The 14,939-nt window shown below is 50.5% G+C and overlaps 2 protein-coding genes across 11 annotated transcripts in view; both read left to right on the top strand.

The window, feature by feature from the left end:
* Positions 1-11,161, top strand: part of LOC120904873 (unconventional myosin-XVIIIa) — a 28,082-nt gene extending 16,921 nt beyond the window's left edge. For 6 of the 10 annotated variants that reach the window (XM_040315315.1, XM_040315310.1, XM_040315313.1 and 3 more), the window contains 4 exons: positions 4,778-6,822; positions 6,895-7,074; positions 7,264-8,157; positions 9,341-9,453. In XM_040315315.1, coding sequence (XP_040171249.1) covers positions 4,778-6,822; positions 6,895-7,074; positions 7,264-7,891 — 2,853 coding nt within the window. In that variant the 3' untranslated portion in view covers positions 7,892-8,157; positions 9,341-9,453. Of the gene's footprint in view, positions 1-1,050; positions 4,575-4,777; positions 6,823-6,894; positions 7,075-7,263; positions 8,158-8,730; positions 9,077-9,340 lie in introns of those variants that run through there. The other 4 variants (XM_040315318.1, XM_040315316.1, XM_040315311.1 and 1 more) reach the window with 4 other exon arrangements.
* A 1,414-nt stretch (positions 11,162-12,575) lies between these two features.
* Positions 12,576-14,351, top strand: LOC120903023 (ketimine reductase mu-crystallin). Its single transcript, XM_040312203.1, has 3 exons — positions 12,576-12,892; positions 12,961-13,560; positions 13,620-14,351. The coding sequence occupies exons 1-3, from the start codon at positions 12,682-12,684 to the stop codon at positions 13,913-13,915; spliced, it is 1,107 nt and encodes a 368-aa protein (XP_040168137.1). The 5' UTR covers positions 12,576-12,681; the 3' UTR covers positions 13,916-14,351.
* The last annotated feature ends 588 nt before the right edge of the window (positions 14,352-14,939 follow it).

The raw sequence follows: 14,939 nt of genomic DNA, 5'->3' as shown, positions 1-14,939 counted from the left end.
AAGGGAGGGTTGCGCGTCACTCGCGTACACGAAACGTCGATCACAACACACTTTGCGGTGGTTCTAAAAATACGATACACTCCGACCAGCCGCCACACTGCGCTCACAACACCGCAGCATCTTCAACCACCTAGGCCGAAGCGCGGAGTACGGCAAGAGAGGCCGAGAGAGATGTGTGTATGCCATAATACCGATGTTACATTTGTCGCGCCGTGGTGTGCCGTTCACTTGACTGATTTGTCTTCTGCTTCTGGCTGCTGGTAGTGGTGAAGGAGCCACCGGCGGCGGGAAGGGATTCCGAGGGGTATATTTTGTCACCGATGAATCCGGTGGGCCGCCCTTGCGGCGGTAGCGCATGATGATGGGGCCCGTGGGAGGATGGGTGCAGTTTGAGCGATGTTCGGCAAAATACACGACCCGAGTGCGTTGGTCGAAAACGGGAACAGTGGATGAAGGTTTGCAGTAGGTGATGGACAAAATTGAGGTGGAATTTATAGGAGTTTTTGAGATTTTTGGTTCAGAATGTACGGTTGAGACGTGTACGATCATTTGTTGATTGGAATTTCTATATTCAGGATTTACATAAAACTGTAGATGAACAGCTCGTCTGCAAATTAGCCTCGTGGTAAAGCAGGTAAATGAAGGGCCTCGCATCTTAGACGTTTTGGGTTCAAATCTAGCATGAGTTCAAAGAATTTGAATGGATTGAGATGTTGTTCACTGAATGTCTACAGAAGAAGAGTTCCTTGAACAATGGCTCGAAATATACATTTGACCCACATTTTGACCACCATCGGATGGACCACCGATTCCATGGTGTTTAAATAGAAGCGATGAGAGTGCGCCCCAAAGTGTGCGCGCATCGCGCAAGTAAAAGTGGGCCCTTCCCTCTCCCTCCCCTATAGATACATGCACAACGAACGAAGATGCTGGCAAGAACGACAAATTCTGCGCCAACGCAACCGCTGCTTGCTTGGCAGCGGGGTGTTTGGTTGGGGCAAAGCAGCGCCGTACGGGGCACGGACGGTCATCTCGCTCCCGGACACGATCGCGCGCCCTCGTCAGTTCAGTACTGGTTGCGTTTGCGTACGGATGCAGCCAGCCAGGGACGAAACAAACGACGAAATTGCGACCTCTTCCTTGCCTACCCGATTCGATCTTTCAGTGAGCGGTTGAGGAGAGTTTTCGACCACCGATTTACGGATTTACAACACCCCAGATTGCTTCACAGTATTTTAGTGCGCGCCCTCTGTGTGTCTCTGTGTGTCTTCACCAAGAAACGGAGCGTAGCGAGTAATCACGCACGCATTAAAGTCAAATTTAATCCACGATCGCGCTTAATCGATCGCGGCCAACGAAGACAAATCTTGCCGTGCGTGCGCCGTCCTCCCGGTGGTGTCGAACTCTTGTCGCCCGTTTGCTGCTCGGGTTTCGGGTCATAGAGTGCTCGCGTAGTCCCGGTTTTACATATCCGGTGGGAGATTGAATCAACTCCCCTTGTCGAAATAATTTGTGTCGAAATTAATACGAAATTGTGTCGAATTGTGGGTGCATTGGCTTTTTTTTTAATTCGAACCGCGAAAGTCTGTGTGTGTCGGTGGCAGGAAGTAACAGAGGCAAACGAAACGGAAAAGGAGGAGAGAGAGAGAGAGAAAGTGACAATTGTTTAAAGAAATTGTCGTTTGTGTGTGTGTGTCGTATTTGGTGTTTATTTTGTTTTAAGAAATTACGGCACACACTGTGCGATCGATCGTAAAGAAAAAGGAAGATCAAAAAACAGTGCGCAGTTTGTGTGGGAGCGGACGAGGTGGAGGACTGTCTTCTGTTAGAGAAATGAGGCAACTGATTGCAGCTGCTGGCAGCGATTGCAGTAACGGTGTCGCAATAAAACTCGCCCATAAAACGGGGCGATCGAAATAGATCATTTTTTTGGAGAAGAAATAGCGTGTAGCGATCACACTCGAAAAAAAAAAACACCACGCCAGAGAAAAAGAAAGGAGTGTATAATTTTAAGGGAAAAAAACCCCGATAACTGAGCAAGTGAGAGAAGGGAAAACGCATCGAAAATGCGTCCGATCATATCGGCGCCATCCGCGGTGGTGCAATCGCCCTCATCGTCCCGAATTTTCCCCCCAGCAACAGTGACGGCGGCAGGGTCGGGACAGAACGGAACGAACGGTCAGCAGCAGCAGCAGACACAAGCAGACCCTGGCAATGGCGTCGACCAGCCGCCGCTGTTGCAAAACGGCAGCAACAATAACAACAACCCCACCAACGGCTTTGGCATCGTAAAGAAGGTGAAAAAAGAACCTTCACCATCGCCATTATCAACGGCGGGCGAAGCGCCACTTGTGAAACCGCCACCCGTGGCCAACAAACCACCGCCCGTGGGCGGAAAGCTGTCGTCGTGGAGACAGTATCTTCCCAGCGGTATGGGCGGCGGCGGCGGCACGACGATGGCGTCGGCCAGCAAAAATGCTACAGGGGCCGTGAAAAATGACAAACCGACGCACGCCCAGAAGGCAACGGTTGTTGATGAAAACAACAACGAAATGACGGCAGGCTTGATGAGCGAGGGCATGACGACGAACAACGGAAACGGTTGTCACTCGGCCGTGATTAAGGAGGAAGGAGCAGCAGCAGCCGCGACGAATGGTTGTGTCCAAAATGGGGAAAGCCAGCCGGCGAAATCGAAGGAAAATGGCACCACCACCGAAAAGCTATCGAATGGTGGGGCGGTGAAAAGTGAAGAAAAGCTACCACCACCACCACCGTCAGCGAGCCAGCGAAAGTCGAACGGCGAACGGGTGAATGGAACGCCTCCGCTTCCGCCGGCGACGGTCAATGGCACTGGGGCGCGCAAGGAAAGTGTGAAAAGCGAAATTAAAGTAAAAATTGCACCGAAGGGAGAGGAGAAGAATGAGCCGTCCCTGGTTAGTACCGCGATCGGTAAGGTTTCGACCAAAACGCTGGAACTGAAACGGTCCCCCAGTGGACACCGATTGACAACGGCCAGTAGCGTAGCAACGACCACCGTGGTGGAAGAAAATGGAACGGAAAAGCCAACGAATGGGGTCGGTGGGGGCGTGGAAGATGGAAAGGAAAAAAAACGATCCGCCTACCTGCTTACGGACGAGGCGGGCAAATCGCTGGCGAAAGGAAAACCCGTCCCAAAGACGGCGAGCACGGAAAAAAGTGGTCCGATTGGGGTGCGGCTGTCCCTCAAACCGAGCCGATCGGTAACGCCGGACCGCACGGAAAAGATTTCAACCCCGATTAGGGCGGCAAGGGCTTCCCCGGTGCGCGGTACGATCGAGGACGGGATGCCGAAGGAAAAATCACCTTCCGAGCGGCGCATACTGGGTGAGGCGGTACGGCGCGAGAAGACCCCGCTGCGATCCGCCTCCTCCAAAAGTCTGTCCGCAAAGGGAGACTCCACCACCAGCAAGTCCACGACGACGATAGAGGTCAAGGAAGTAGGCGATGGTGATGTAACAACGAGCGTGCTGACGTCCACTGCGACGGTTCCATCATCAACGTCGTCAGCATCATCAAGTCGGCCGGTTGTAAAGGTGCGCAAAGTGATAAAGAAGATCATCAAAAAGAAACCGAAAGCGGCAGCCGAAGGGACGGATGCAGCTGTTGCGGGGAAGGAGGAGCAAGCGACGAACGCGGAAGTCGCTAAAAAGGAGGACGATTCTCACTCCCCGCCAGCATTGGTGGGGGCAGTGGAAACGACCATTACGCATGAGATGGCTGATAGTGCGGTGGTGAAGGGCATGGTGGAAATAACAAAGATGGAAATTGCAAAGGAAAAAGAGAAGGAGAAGAAGAAGAGTGCTGTCAAGAGTGTGCCTGTGAAGGAAGAGAAAGATCTCAAGGACCTGAAGGATGCCCCAAAATCGACGGAGAAGGTTGAAGAGGTTGCCGTGGTGTCTGGTAAGGAACAGCAACACATCGAACGGAAGCATTGGGCCATAAAGAAGCGTTCCATGACCGATCGTGCCCTGTCTTGCGGGCCCTTGGAGGATGATCGGTCCGGTGCCATGCTGGAACAGTTCTTACTATCCTTAGCCACTATACCGCAGGAAATCGCCGTCGATCTGCCCGCCGGTGCAACGCTGCCCCGGTTCGGCAGCAACCGCTCGCTGGCCCGCTCCGCCTCGCAGTATCTCAGCAGCAAGATACACGACTTTCTGCGCCGCACCGACCACGTGATGCAGGACTGGCGCAACCTCGGCCGTACGCTGGGCCGGCGGGACGATTACGGGGTGCGCGGCACGATCGGTGACGTCAGCGGGCTCGGCGGTACGGTGCGGTCGCGCAGCGTGTCGAACATTATTGCGCGCGGGCTGCAGCTGCTGCGGGAGCAATCGTCATCGCCGGCGCGCCGTTCGAGTGTCGTCTCGCGGTCTAGCTCGCGCTCCTCGTTCTACTGCGAGCTGCCGGGGAGTGATAAGAAAAGTGGACCGGCGGGGCTGGCATTACGTCGCCGCCGCATTCGAAACATCGGCGAGAGGGTGGTGGAGGACGACGACGACGATTGCAGCACGGTGGTTGATATGAGCGAAGAGGTAAAGCGTTGTTTGCCGCACGCGAAGGAAAAATACAAGAAAGGAGTCGTTGCATAGGGGGGGAAAATGCTGTGGAAATTCCTAAAACAAAAATCGCACGGCTTGGCAAGAAGAAGTGGGGAAAAGCATATCTTTACATTCCTTTCCAAATTGCTGTTAAACTGTAATTAACATTTTATTTAACTGTTTCTCTTTCACTTCAGCTAAGCGATATTACCTCCGAGCTGACGGAGGAACACTCGTCGTCGAACCTGATCACCGAGCGGCTCGCCGCCGAAACGTCCGAACGGTTGCGGCTCGAGAAGGAGGTGAAGGAGTATGAGTCGAAGTACCGCCACCTGCAGGAGTCGTCCGAAAAGATGGAGATGGAGCTGCTGTGCGCCAAGTCGGAGCTGAACTGCGACTTTGACGACTGCAGCACGCTCGGCGAGTACGACAGCACCGGCGACGGTGCGGATCTGCCTCTCGGCGGGGGACCGGCCGATGGTGCCGAGCTGGCCAAGAGCTACCGGCTGCGGTACGAGCGCGTGGCCCGCGAGCTGGAGTTTACCAAGAAGCGGCTGCAGACGCAGCACGAGCACGATCTCGAGCAGCTGGTCGGGCTGAAGAAGCAGCTCGAGAAGAAGCTGGCCGACGCGTACGAGGAGGTGGAGGAGCAGCGCCAGGTAGTGGCGCAGTGGAAGCGCAAGGCGCAGAAGATGACGAACGAGATGAACGATCTGCGCATGCTGTACGAGGAGCAGAACAGCCGGAACAATCTGCTCGAGAAGCGGCAGCGCAAGTTCGACGCCGAATGCCAAACGTTGCAGGACAGTGCGCGGCAGGAGCGGCAGGCAAAGGAGCGGATGGCCCGGGAGAAGGACGTGCTGATGGCGGAAAAGTGCAAGCTCGAGCAGACGGTGTCGGACATTCGGCTCGAGCTGGAGCTGAAGGAGGAGAAGGTGACGGCACTGCAGCAGGAGCTCGACGAGATGGCGTTCGGTGGCGGTACGGAGGAGGAAATAGCGCAGCTGAAGCGGCAGAAGAACGAGCTCGACCGGCGGTGCAAGGAGCAGGACGAGGAGCTGGACGAGATGGCCGGCCAGATACAGCTGCTCGAGCAGGCCAAGCTGCGGCTGGAGATGTCGCTCGAGACGAGCCGGAAGGAGGCCCGCAAGGAGGCGCAGCAGCGGGACGACGAGATGGAGGAGATACGGGGCGCGTCGTACAAGAAGATCAAATCGCTCGAATGCCAGCTGGAGCAGGAGCACGAGGAGCGCACGCAGCTGCTGCGCGACAAGCACGAGCTGGAGCGCAAGCTGGCCAGTCTGGAGGATCAGGACCGGGCGGAGCGAGCGGCCGAGGAAGCGATGGTGCAGCGGTTGAAGCGGGACGCGCGGAAGTATCGGGCGCTGCTGCGCGACGCCCAAAGCCAGCTCGATCGTGCGAAGGGCGATTCGGCAAGCAAGGCGCTCGTGCGACAGCTGCGCAACCAGCTGGAGGATGCGGAATCGGCCCGCGTCGCTGCGCTGAAGGCGCGCCAGGTGCTCGAGGGTGAGCTGCAGGACGCGCAGCTCCTGTTCGAGGAGACGCAGCGCGCTCGCAACGAGGCGGAGGATCGGGCGACGGTGGCGCAGCGCGACCGGGCCGAACTGCAGGCCCAAATCGACGAGAACGAGGAGGAGATGGCGGAGCTGATGAAGAAGTACAGTGCCACGGTGAAGCAGCTGTCGAGCGAGCAGTCGCTGATCGCGGAGTACGAGCTGCGCGTGTCCGAGCTGGAGGGCGAGAAGAAGTCGCTCAAAGAGCAGGTGGTCGAGCTGGCGACGCGGCTCGAGAGCGTGGAAACGATCGGCGAACCGTCCAACAGTATGGCGTTCAAGCGGCTGGAGCTGCGCACCAAAGAGCTCGAATCACGGCTCGAGTTCGAGCAGGCGACGCGGGCCCGCATCGAGATCCAGCTCGCCCGGCACAAGGACTCGCTCGAGAAGCTGCAGGGCGAGCTGAGTCAGGCGCGGAACCGGGAGGCGCAGGCACAGGATGCGCTCAAGAAGGGACAGAAAACGGTACGCGAGCTGCGGGACGAGCTGTCGACGTTGGCGAACCGCGACCAGGAGGGTTTGCTGAAGCGCAAGGAGCTGGAGAAGCGCATCGAGACGGCCGAATCGGAGACGGCATCGGCGAGGGCGGATCTGCGGCTGGCGCTGCAGCGGATAGCCGACCTGCAGCAGGCGATGGAAGAAGAGGGTGATTCTTACCAATCCGATAGGTAGGATTCTGTGAACCTTAAATCGATACGATCAGGCTAAAAATGTGTGATTTGTTTTTGCTTTTTTTCCAGCGATACGAGCGATAGTTCGTCGTCGATGGATTCATTCCACGAATCGACTGTAACGCGCAAATCACCGAGCGTCGGAAGCGGCGACCATTTCGGCACAACGAACGGTGGCAGCAGCCGGGGCAGCGTCGGCAGTCTGGCCAGCAGTACGCGGGATGGGCGCAAGGAAAGCAACAATCCCAGGTGAGTTAGCCCATTAATCTCATTTAAATTTAAACAAAGCATAAGAAATTCAACATCATCCTGTAAGCCCTGTTTATGGTCAATCATGACGTGGTTTCGCGGTTTCGTTTTATATTTTCACATTTCCCTCGTATCGGAACCATTTAACCATTTTGCAATCATCATATGCGTGTAAATCATAAACTCTAGGATTCGTCCGAGCCTGTTCGGTAGCGTGCGGCGCAAGAAGCGTCTGCATCCGACGATTAAGGAGGAGGACGAAAGCTACCTGACCGATGATCAAGCGGGCACAGAATCATCCACCAGTTCCCTGCCGCAAGTCAGCCAAACGCCGGATCTTTTAACCTCGCTGGAAACCAGTCAGCCGATGCGCGAGGACAGTAAAGCGGCAGCCGACAAGGAACATGTCGAGACGGTGGCCGAAGCTTGTCGCCGTATGAGCGAATCCAACATGCAACGGGAAGAAGCTGCTGCCGAAAAAGAGCCACACTCCGCCCTTTCGTTGCCTCCCGTACCGAGCGGCGAGCAGTGTGAGTTTCCCTTCGATATCGACACGCTGAAATCGATCAAGGAGAAGATACACTCGCTCAACCAGATCATACGCGACGAGTCGCACGAGTCGAGCACGGAGATCGATCTGGTCGACCTGAAGAACCTGAAGAACCAGATCCACGAGTTTAAGAAAGCGATCGAATGTAGCCGGTCCCGCTCGATGGACAAGCTGGTCAATGGGGGCGGCAGTGCACTGTTGGCGCCCGGCATCATAACGACATCCGCCTCGACTGGGTCGGCCAGCACGGGACGACCACTCTCGTAAGAGAAAAGAGCACGCGCCTGCTACACGCTGGGAAGGACTGCCACAACAGTCACGGAAGCCAAAGAATCCAACATGTAATGAAGGTGCATTTCAACCGAGTGAATGGAGCGAGTCATTTATGGACGCATTTTTAGTAGTGTACACGACCAAACGGGAAGGATGAAAAGAAGGAATATCGCTTTTGAATTATTGCAAGGGACCAATTGGAATTGTGGTAGAACAAGCAAAAATCGCACTGTGCTACAATGACCTCCAGCAGAAACAATGTAAGCCAAGTTACTACACATACCGAGTGGCACAATAATGCCTGCTGCCGGCCCTGCCTTTCTTTTTTCCTGCTCCTGCTTGCTGTGCATCTGCCTTTGAACTTTTTCCATTTCCAAGTGTCGCTGGGTGGCGCCAAAATGCTCGCCAAATTGCCACCACCACCATACCATACCAGCAGGAAAATGCCTCTAACATGCTGGCCCTCTCCTTCCCCCAAGCTGTGTGGAAAATCCTTTGTTGCGAGTTGATCGTTCGTTGCCATTCCTTCCCTTTTGCCGGAACAAAAAGCTCGACGCAATGCCGGTTGCCTGTTTTGCTTTTCCACTCGTTCATACCTTTCTGTTCATGTTGCATTTTCATCATTCAATAATATGCATCAATGCGCGTGAGACAAACAACAAACAAAGCAGTCGCTAACCTCCTCCATGTGCGCTGTGTGCTGTATTTGTGTTTTTTTCCACACTGCTTTACAAAAACGGTCGGAAATGAATTCCTGTTTTCCTTATATTTTTCTTTGAATTGCCTTTTCGAAAAACCTCAAACAAAAACGAAAACAAAAAATCCCTCAACAGAGCTAGCTTTTACCAAAGGCGCCATCCGCCTCAGTACCAGCCGCCCAGGTCCGTGGGTTCGTCGCCTGCACCGTCGTCCTATACGAGCATGCTGACCGAGTACAGGCGGGCGCTAAGTATCAATCATCGCTTGAAGGGCAAACCGATGACGGCGGCACGTTGCAATGAGATCGTGAGTAGGTGCAATGGCCGCGCCAGGACTGCGAACTGCGCCCAGAAGAAGGAACCGTCGACTGTGAGAACGATCAGCAGAGGCAACAGCACCGTCAGCAACAGCAGTAGCACCAACAGCATTAGTAAACAGCGACAGAGACCGTTCTATTACTGGTGGCAACATCCGTAAAAGGTAGCGGGGTAAAACCGGCGTGTGTGTGTTCGTGTGTGTGTGGGGAGCGCGTAATGCTAACAGAGAATGTGCGCTATGCCAGTGCTCCCTTTTTGCGTCCCTTGCGTTCTAATAATGAAAAGGAGTGAGATTGCCTAAAACAGTTTTCCTTTCCGTTGTTTTCAAATTGTAAATTATTTTATTGAAGCTTTATTGTTATTTGTTCGAACAAATTCGATTTTACAGTGTAAACTAATGCTTTTTTCATTTCCTTCCCTCCAACAGAATCACACTTACAATGGCTACTGGTTCCGAAAGCAGTCCATCGGCGGCGGCAGCAGCAGCAACAGCACCAGCACCATCTTCGGGCACGAGATTGAGCAATGGCAATGGCGAAGGCGGTGGCACACTGGACGATTCGTCATTCGCTTGAACGGCTTGCCCAACCAGCCAACTACTACCAACCAAACATGCAAAATGCGCTTCCGTTTTCCCCAAACTCCTACGCAGTGCAGCACACACACACACTCCTTTTGCCATATTATTATGAAGAGAAATACCCTACGAAATGGGAAGAAAAACCACCCTATTGATATATTGACACATATATTCGAGCAGCAATTTTCTCCCCTTTTCTCCGGCTTCGGCTTCTTTCGCTTTTTATCTTAACTTTTTAATCGAAACCAGAAACCAAATTGATTACTCACCCTACTCGTGGGAATAGAGGCCGGTACATGGCGGTGGTTACTCGCTTGCCCCGGGGGGGCATTAGAATGTTGAATCCGATTGAGCAATAATCGAGATCAGAGCGGGTATACACCTACAGTCAGAAAAGTAACTAGCGAAGCAATCAAGAAAAGTAAGGAACTCACAAAAACAAAACAAACGAACAAAAATTGTCTATATTCGCGCGTATACATATTTATATATAAACGTATATTATAGTGTGCTTATTATGAGCTGTATGCGGTATATGAGAAAAAGCAATCGAATAATCTTTAATTTGAGGATCTGGATCGTGTTCCAAGCCCTTGAGAGAAGAGGATCAGCATGTGTCTCTGCATATTATGACTGCACAGATACAGACACAGACACACACACACTCAAACCCTTATCGAGTGTGTGTGTGTGTGAAAGAGCTGTTTTGAGGTTTTTTATTACCACATTTCTTCCTTCACAAGCATATCGTGTATCGTGTTTAAGTAGAGACGTTATCCCTTCTTTTTTTCCCTTCGAACGTCGCGTTCTGTTTAGAAAAAATATGTATATGTATTTATGTTTCGAATTTTCTCTTCCCTTCTTCAACGGCTAATCTTGTGTACCGGTGTTCCGTGTTTGAAAGATGTTAGTATTAGGCACACTGCAGTGGACTTGATTATATGAGAGTAGAAGAATGATTAAAAATCGGATCTAGGGCAAGCGAATCGAACAAATTTTTAATACGAACTGTGCGTAAAACTGTGCTATGAAAACAAAACAAGAAGAGGGAGAGAGAGAGAGAGAGAAACGAGGGCAAAACCTAAGACTCTCTGCTTGCAATCGATGTTGTGGAACACCACTCACTACTCTGTTGTCTATTTGCTACTTAAATTAGGTTAACTGTAGCTTTTATTTGGAGAATGAATTAGTTCAGTGTTTTTGATGTATCTCCTATGGTCGAAGGTTGAAGGTCAGTATCTTCCACGCCACCGACGAGGACAAAGGACGCAAAGAGAAAATGCATTGGAATTGCGGATCAGCACAGACACACCGCACCAAGCAAAGGAAGAGGAGGTTTTTTTCGAAGTTGTATCGTTAGTAAGATGTAAAGCAAAAGTGGGAAAGTAAAGCCTATAATAATGATAGAGAACACACAAATGAGGTAGTGTTCGCGGCAGTAAAAAGTAAAATAAAACTATCTTTGATACCATTATATCGCGATGATAATAAACACCGACGAGTAAGTACGCGTAATATCCCCCCCTCTTCACATACCTTGTCTCTCTGTATCTCTGTCTCTTCTTTAGCCCAAACGTAGTCAAACAAAAAGGCAATTTTTATCATTATTTTTATTGCAATTTATTATTATTTATCGAATTGTTATAATAAAAATATTCCAAAATCATATCCGCGCTGCACGGGGATTACTGTTTGGTTTTGCCCTGTTGGGGTTAGTTTGATGACAAAACTTTCTATAGAACAGTATGTAAAAATTATTAGAAAATTGTTAGCAATTCATAGGTCCAATTCAAGGAGCTCAAACTACTTGAAAGTTGTTGGGATGCACCAAGAATCAGTTCCAGTGTCGCTCAAAAGTGTCAAAAGCCATATAGAGGTACTAAAACCTACGCCTCAACAACTTTGACAACCTGCTCGTGACACCAAAATGTTATCTTTAGCATCTTAACGATCATATTCAGGATCTCCGGGATTCAAGTAACTCAAGTAACAGTCGCAATATCGTCCAAAACTGTAACAAGTCTTATCTCAAGTAAACCTCAACAACTTAACGTACCGCGTCAACACTAACATGTGATCTTCAGCATCTTTGAGACTGCAGTGCGCATAACCGAGATCATGTAGGGATCCAAGCTACTCAAAAGTCATTTGAATGTTTTAGGAATCAGTCCCAGCGTCGTTCAGAAGTGCAGCAAATTGTACAGAGGAACTAAAGCCTACGCCTCAACAATTTTTCCAACCTGCCAATAACACCAACATGAGATCTTCAGAATCTCTGCGAACAAATTCATGAACTCCGAGATCCAAGTAGCCTAACACAACACTCGCAATGTCGTCTCATCTCAAGTAAAACTCAACAACTTTGAGGCACCTTGTCAAGACTAAAATGTGATCTTCAGCATCTTTAGGACTATATTGAGCATAACCGAGATCGTGATCGGTTCTAAACTACTCAAAAGTCGTTGGAATGTGACAAGAATCAGTCCCAGCGTCGCCCAAAAGTGCAACAAGTCGTATAGAAGTACTAAAACCTACACCTCAACACAGATTTGGGACACCTCGACAACCTAGCAATGACTCCAAAATGTGATTTATAGCATCTTTGAGACCATCAGCAGGATCTCAGGTATCATAAAAAGCAATAAGGAACCATAAAGGCAGATTGTACTTGACAAAATGCTATCGTACGCTATGGAGTCGTGGTAAGTCGTCGATCACATTGGCACATTGGTCCAGTTCGCAGCATCATCAAAGGCCACAGATGAGTGTGGTCAGCTGGCATGTGCCATGTGCAACCCCAAGAAATAGAATGATCAATCTGAACCAGAACCAGCTACAGCTAACGGACGGAAGAGCAATGATATCAGCAACACGCTTAACCACAAGGCAGACGACTACCCGCTTTTTGACCTTTTTAAATTTAACCAAAATTGTGAAACAATCATCTCGATACGCGCAACAAAAACATTTGCGGTTATGCTGATTATCTCACAAGATAAGAAAAAGAAATAGAGCAACAGACAGAGTTGCTTCAACTATAAAAAGGCAGCTCCGAAGCACAACTCGTGATGGATTCTCCACCAACGTTCTCAACCTCAAGACGTCCGTCTGCGTATCGTTCCGCATCTAACAAGAAAACAACAATCCAATAAGAAAACGCAGCACAGACGTAAACAACGCAGCACAACATGAGCAAGCACGCAGCAACCAATACGCGTTCGCGACCCGTGTTTATCGATGAGGATCAGGTGAAGCAGCTGTTGGACTGGAATGAGGCCCGGTACGCCATCGAGCAGTCGTTTGTGTCGGTGTCGAATCAGGCCCGTGATCCGGTGGCACGCTTTGCTGATCAACCCGTAAGCTCCCAGCCGGCTCGAACTTTCGTCCAGGCGGAAGGTGGTAAGTTGTGTGTGACGTATAGAAAAATGTGTATTTTGCTAATGCCCCTTCTTATTCCGACCTTCTAGGAGTGCTTCTTTGCATGCCCGGTTTTGTTGGCCAGCATCGGCTTGCTTCCGGATCTTCCGAGCGCTTTTCAACGTTGGCATGTAAGCTGATTACGGGCTTCCGCAAGAACGCCTCCATCGGGCTGCCCTCGATCAATGGGGAGGTGTTTGTGTTTAACAGCACCACCGGCAAGCTGGAAGCGATCGTCGAGGCGAACCATCTGACCGGCATCCGGACGGCTACCGCCTCCCTCGTCGCTACCGATCATCTGTTCCTGCGGCCGGCTCGTGCACGCACCCCGGACGGTACGGTCAGCATCCAGCTGGGCATCGTTGGCTGCGGATTTCAGGGGATGATGCATGCGATCGGGTTCGTGCGTACGCAGGCAGCACTGGCACGTGTGCGCGTGATACGCCTGTGGAACCGTACGCCCGGCCGTGCGACACAGTTGAAGGAGGTTCTGACCGAGGAGGCCAAGAAGACGGGCAGCAACTATTCGGTGTTTGTGTGCGACACGGTGGAGGACTGCTGCCGGGACTGTGACGTGATCGTCACGGTAACGGGCTCTAGCGAACCGCTCGTGTACCGTAGCTTCCTCAAGCCGAACGTTCACATCAATGGTGAGTAGGCTGTGACGTTACCCAAAGCAATGAATTGAACTTTTTTACGCTCGGTACAGCGGTTGGTGCTGGGGAGTTTCATCATGCCGAGCTGGCCCAGGACGTGTACGACGAGTGTCAGGTGTACATCGACCATCAGGAAGGGGCACGGAAGGAGCTGGCCACACTGCGCTCCAACATTGTCGGCGAGGTTGGGGAGGTGATACTGAGGGAAAACCGGCCGCAGGAGGAGAGTCTGCTACCGAAGCCGGGCGGTATCAGTGTGTTCCAGTCGCTTGGAATGGCCACGGAAGATGTAACCGTTGGCAGGTTAGTTTACGAGAAGTATCTGAAAGCTCATTCGGATCAAGTGTGAGGATCGAAAGGAGGTTGAAAGTCACATTCCATTTAAGTGTTTCCCACTTCGTTTGGATTTATTTAAGCAATATGAAGATAATACTGTAGCGCAATAGTTCAATTCTTGTTCCCAAGTTCGACATCAAAATAGTTACCTTTTTATTATAAAAAAAACACACACACACACGTTGTACTATATTTTGTTCGGTTGGCATGGTTTAAAAATTGTGGATTCGTGGCTTCGTGATTAGGCACTATTCGATTTAACTCTATTGTATTTAAAAATGCATTTAAAGATTCTTGGAGTGATTATACTTTACGCACCTTCTTCCTACACATTCAAAGCGGCAGGTCACTTAACTATCCTTTTGTTGTTGAAATACTTATCAGCTATCGAGATAAATGGAGTGCATGCACGTATATCTTGTATCAAAAATATATGTTTATGGTAAATACGTATATGAATAATTGTGACTATTTTTTTTGCCGAAAATCAGAACTTCCTCTTCAGGCACGTGCGAGTGTTTTTCAATTCCTGTTTTTCTTAGCCCTAAATTACAAGCCCAAAATACTATATCCCTTTCCCTTGTGGATAAAGCTGCCTATTTTGTAATTTCCAGGGTTTTGCAGGAGTTTGCATAGCTGTGGGACACTTTTTACAGGGTTTCACGATTTGTTGGTCCCACGATTTTTGGTCATTTCCCATAATTTTTGGTAGCAACCCACGATTTATTGGTCGGTTCTTTCCCAAATATTATTGGTCGTTTCCCAAATATTATTGGTCGGTTCCCAAATATAATATAATATAATACCGACCAATAATATTTGGGAAACGACCAATAATATTTGGGAACCGACCAATAATATTTGGGAACCGACCAATAAATCGTGGGTTGCTACCAAAAATTATGGAAATGACCAAAAATCGTGGGAACGCACCAATAAATCGTGGGAACCAACCAATAAATCGTGGGAAACCCTGTATTGACTCTTTCATACGTTAAATGAACTAAATGTAATAGGAATTGGACTCTATAACACTC

This window comes from Anopheles arabiensis, chromosome 3, assembly GCF_016920715.1.
Source record: "Anopheles arabiensis isolate DONGOLA chromosome 3, AaraD3, whole genome shotgun sequence".
Classification (NCBI taxonomy): domain Eukaryota; kingdom Metazoa; phylum Arthropoda; class Insecta; order Diptera; family Culicidae; genus Anopheles; species Anopheles arabiensis.
This window is presented reverse-complemented; position numbering and strand designations above follow the sequence as displayed.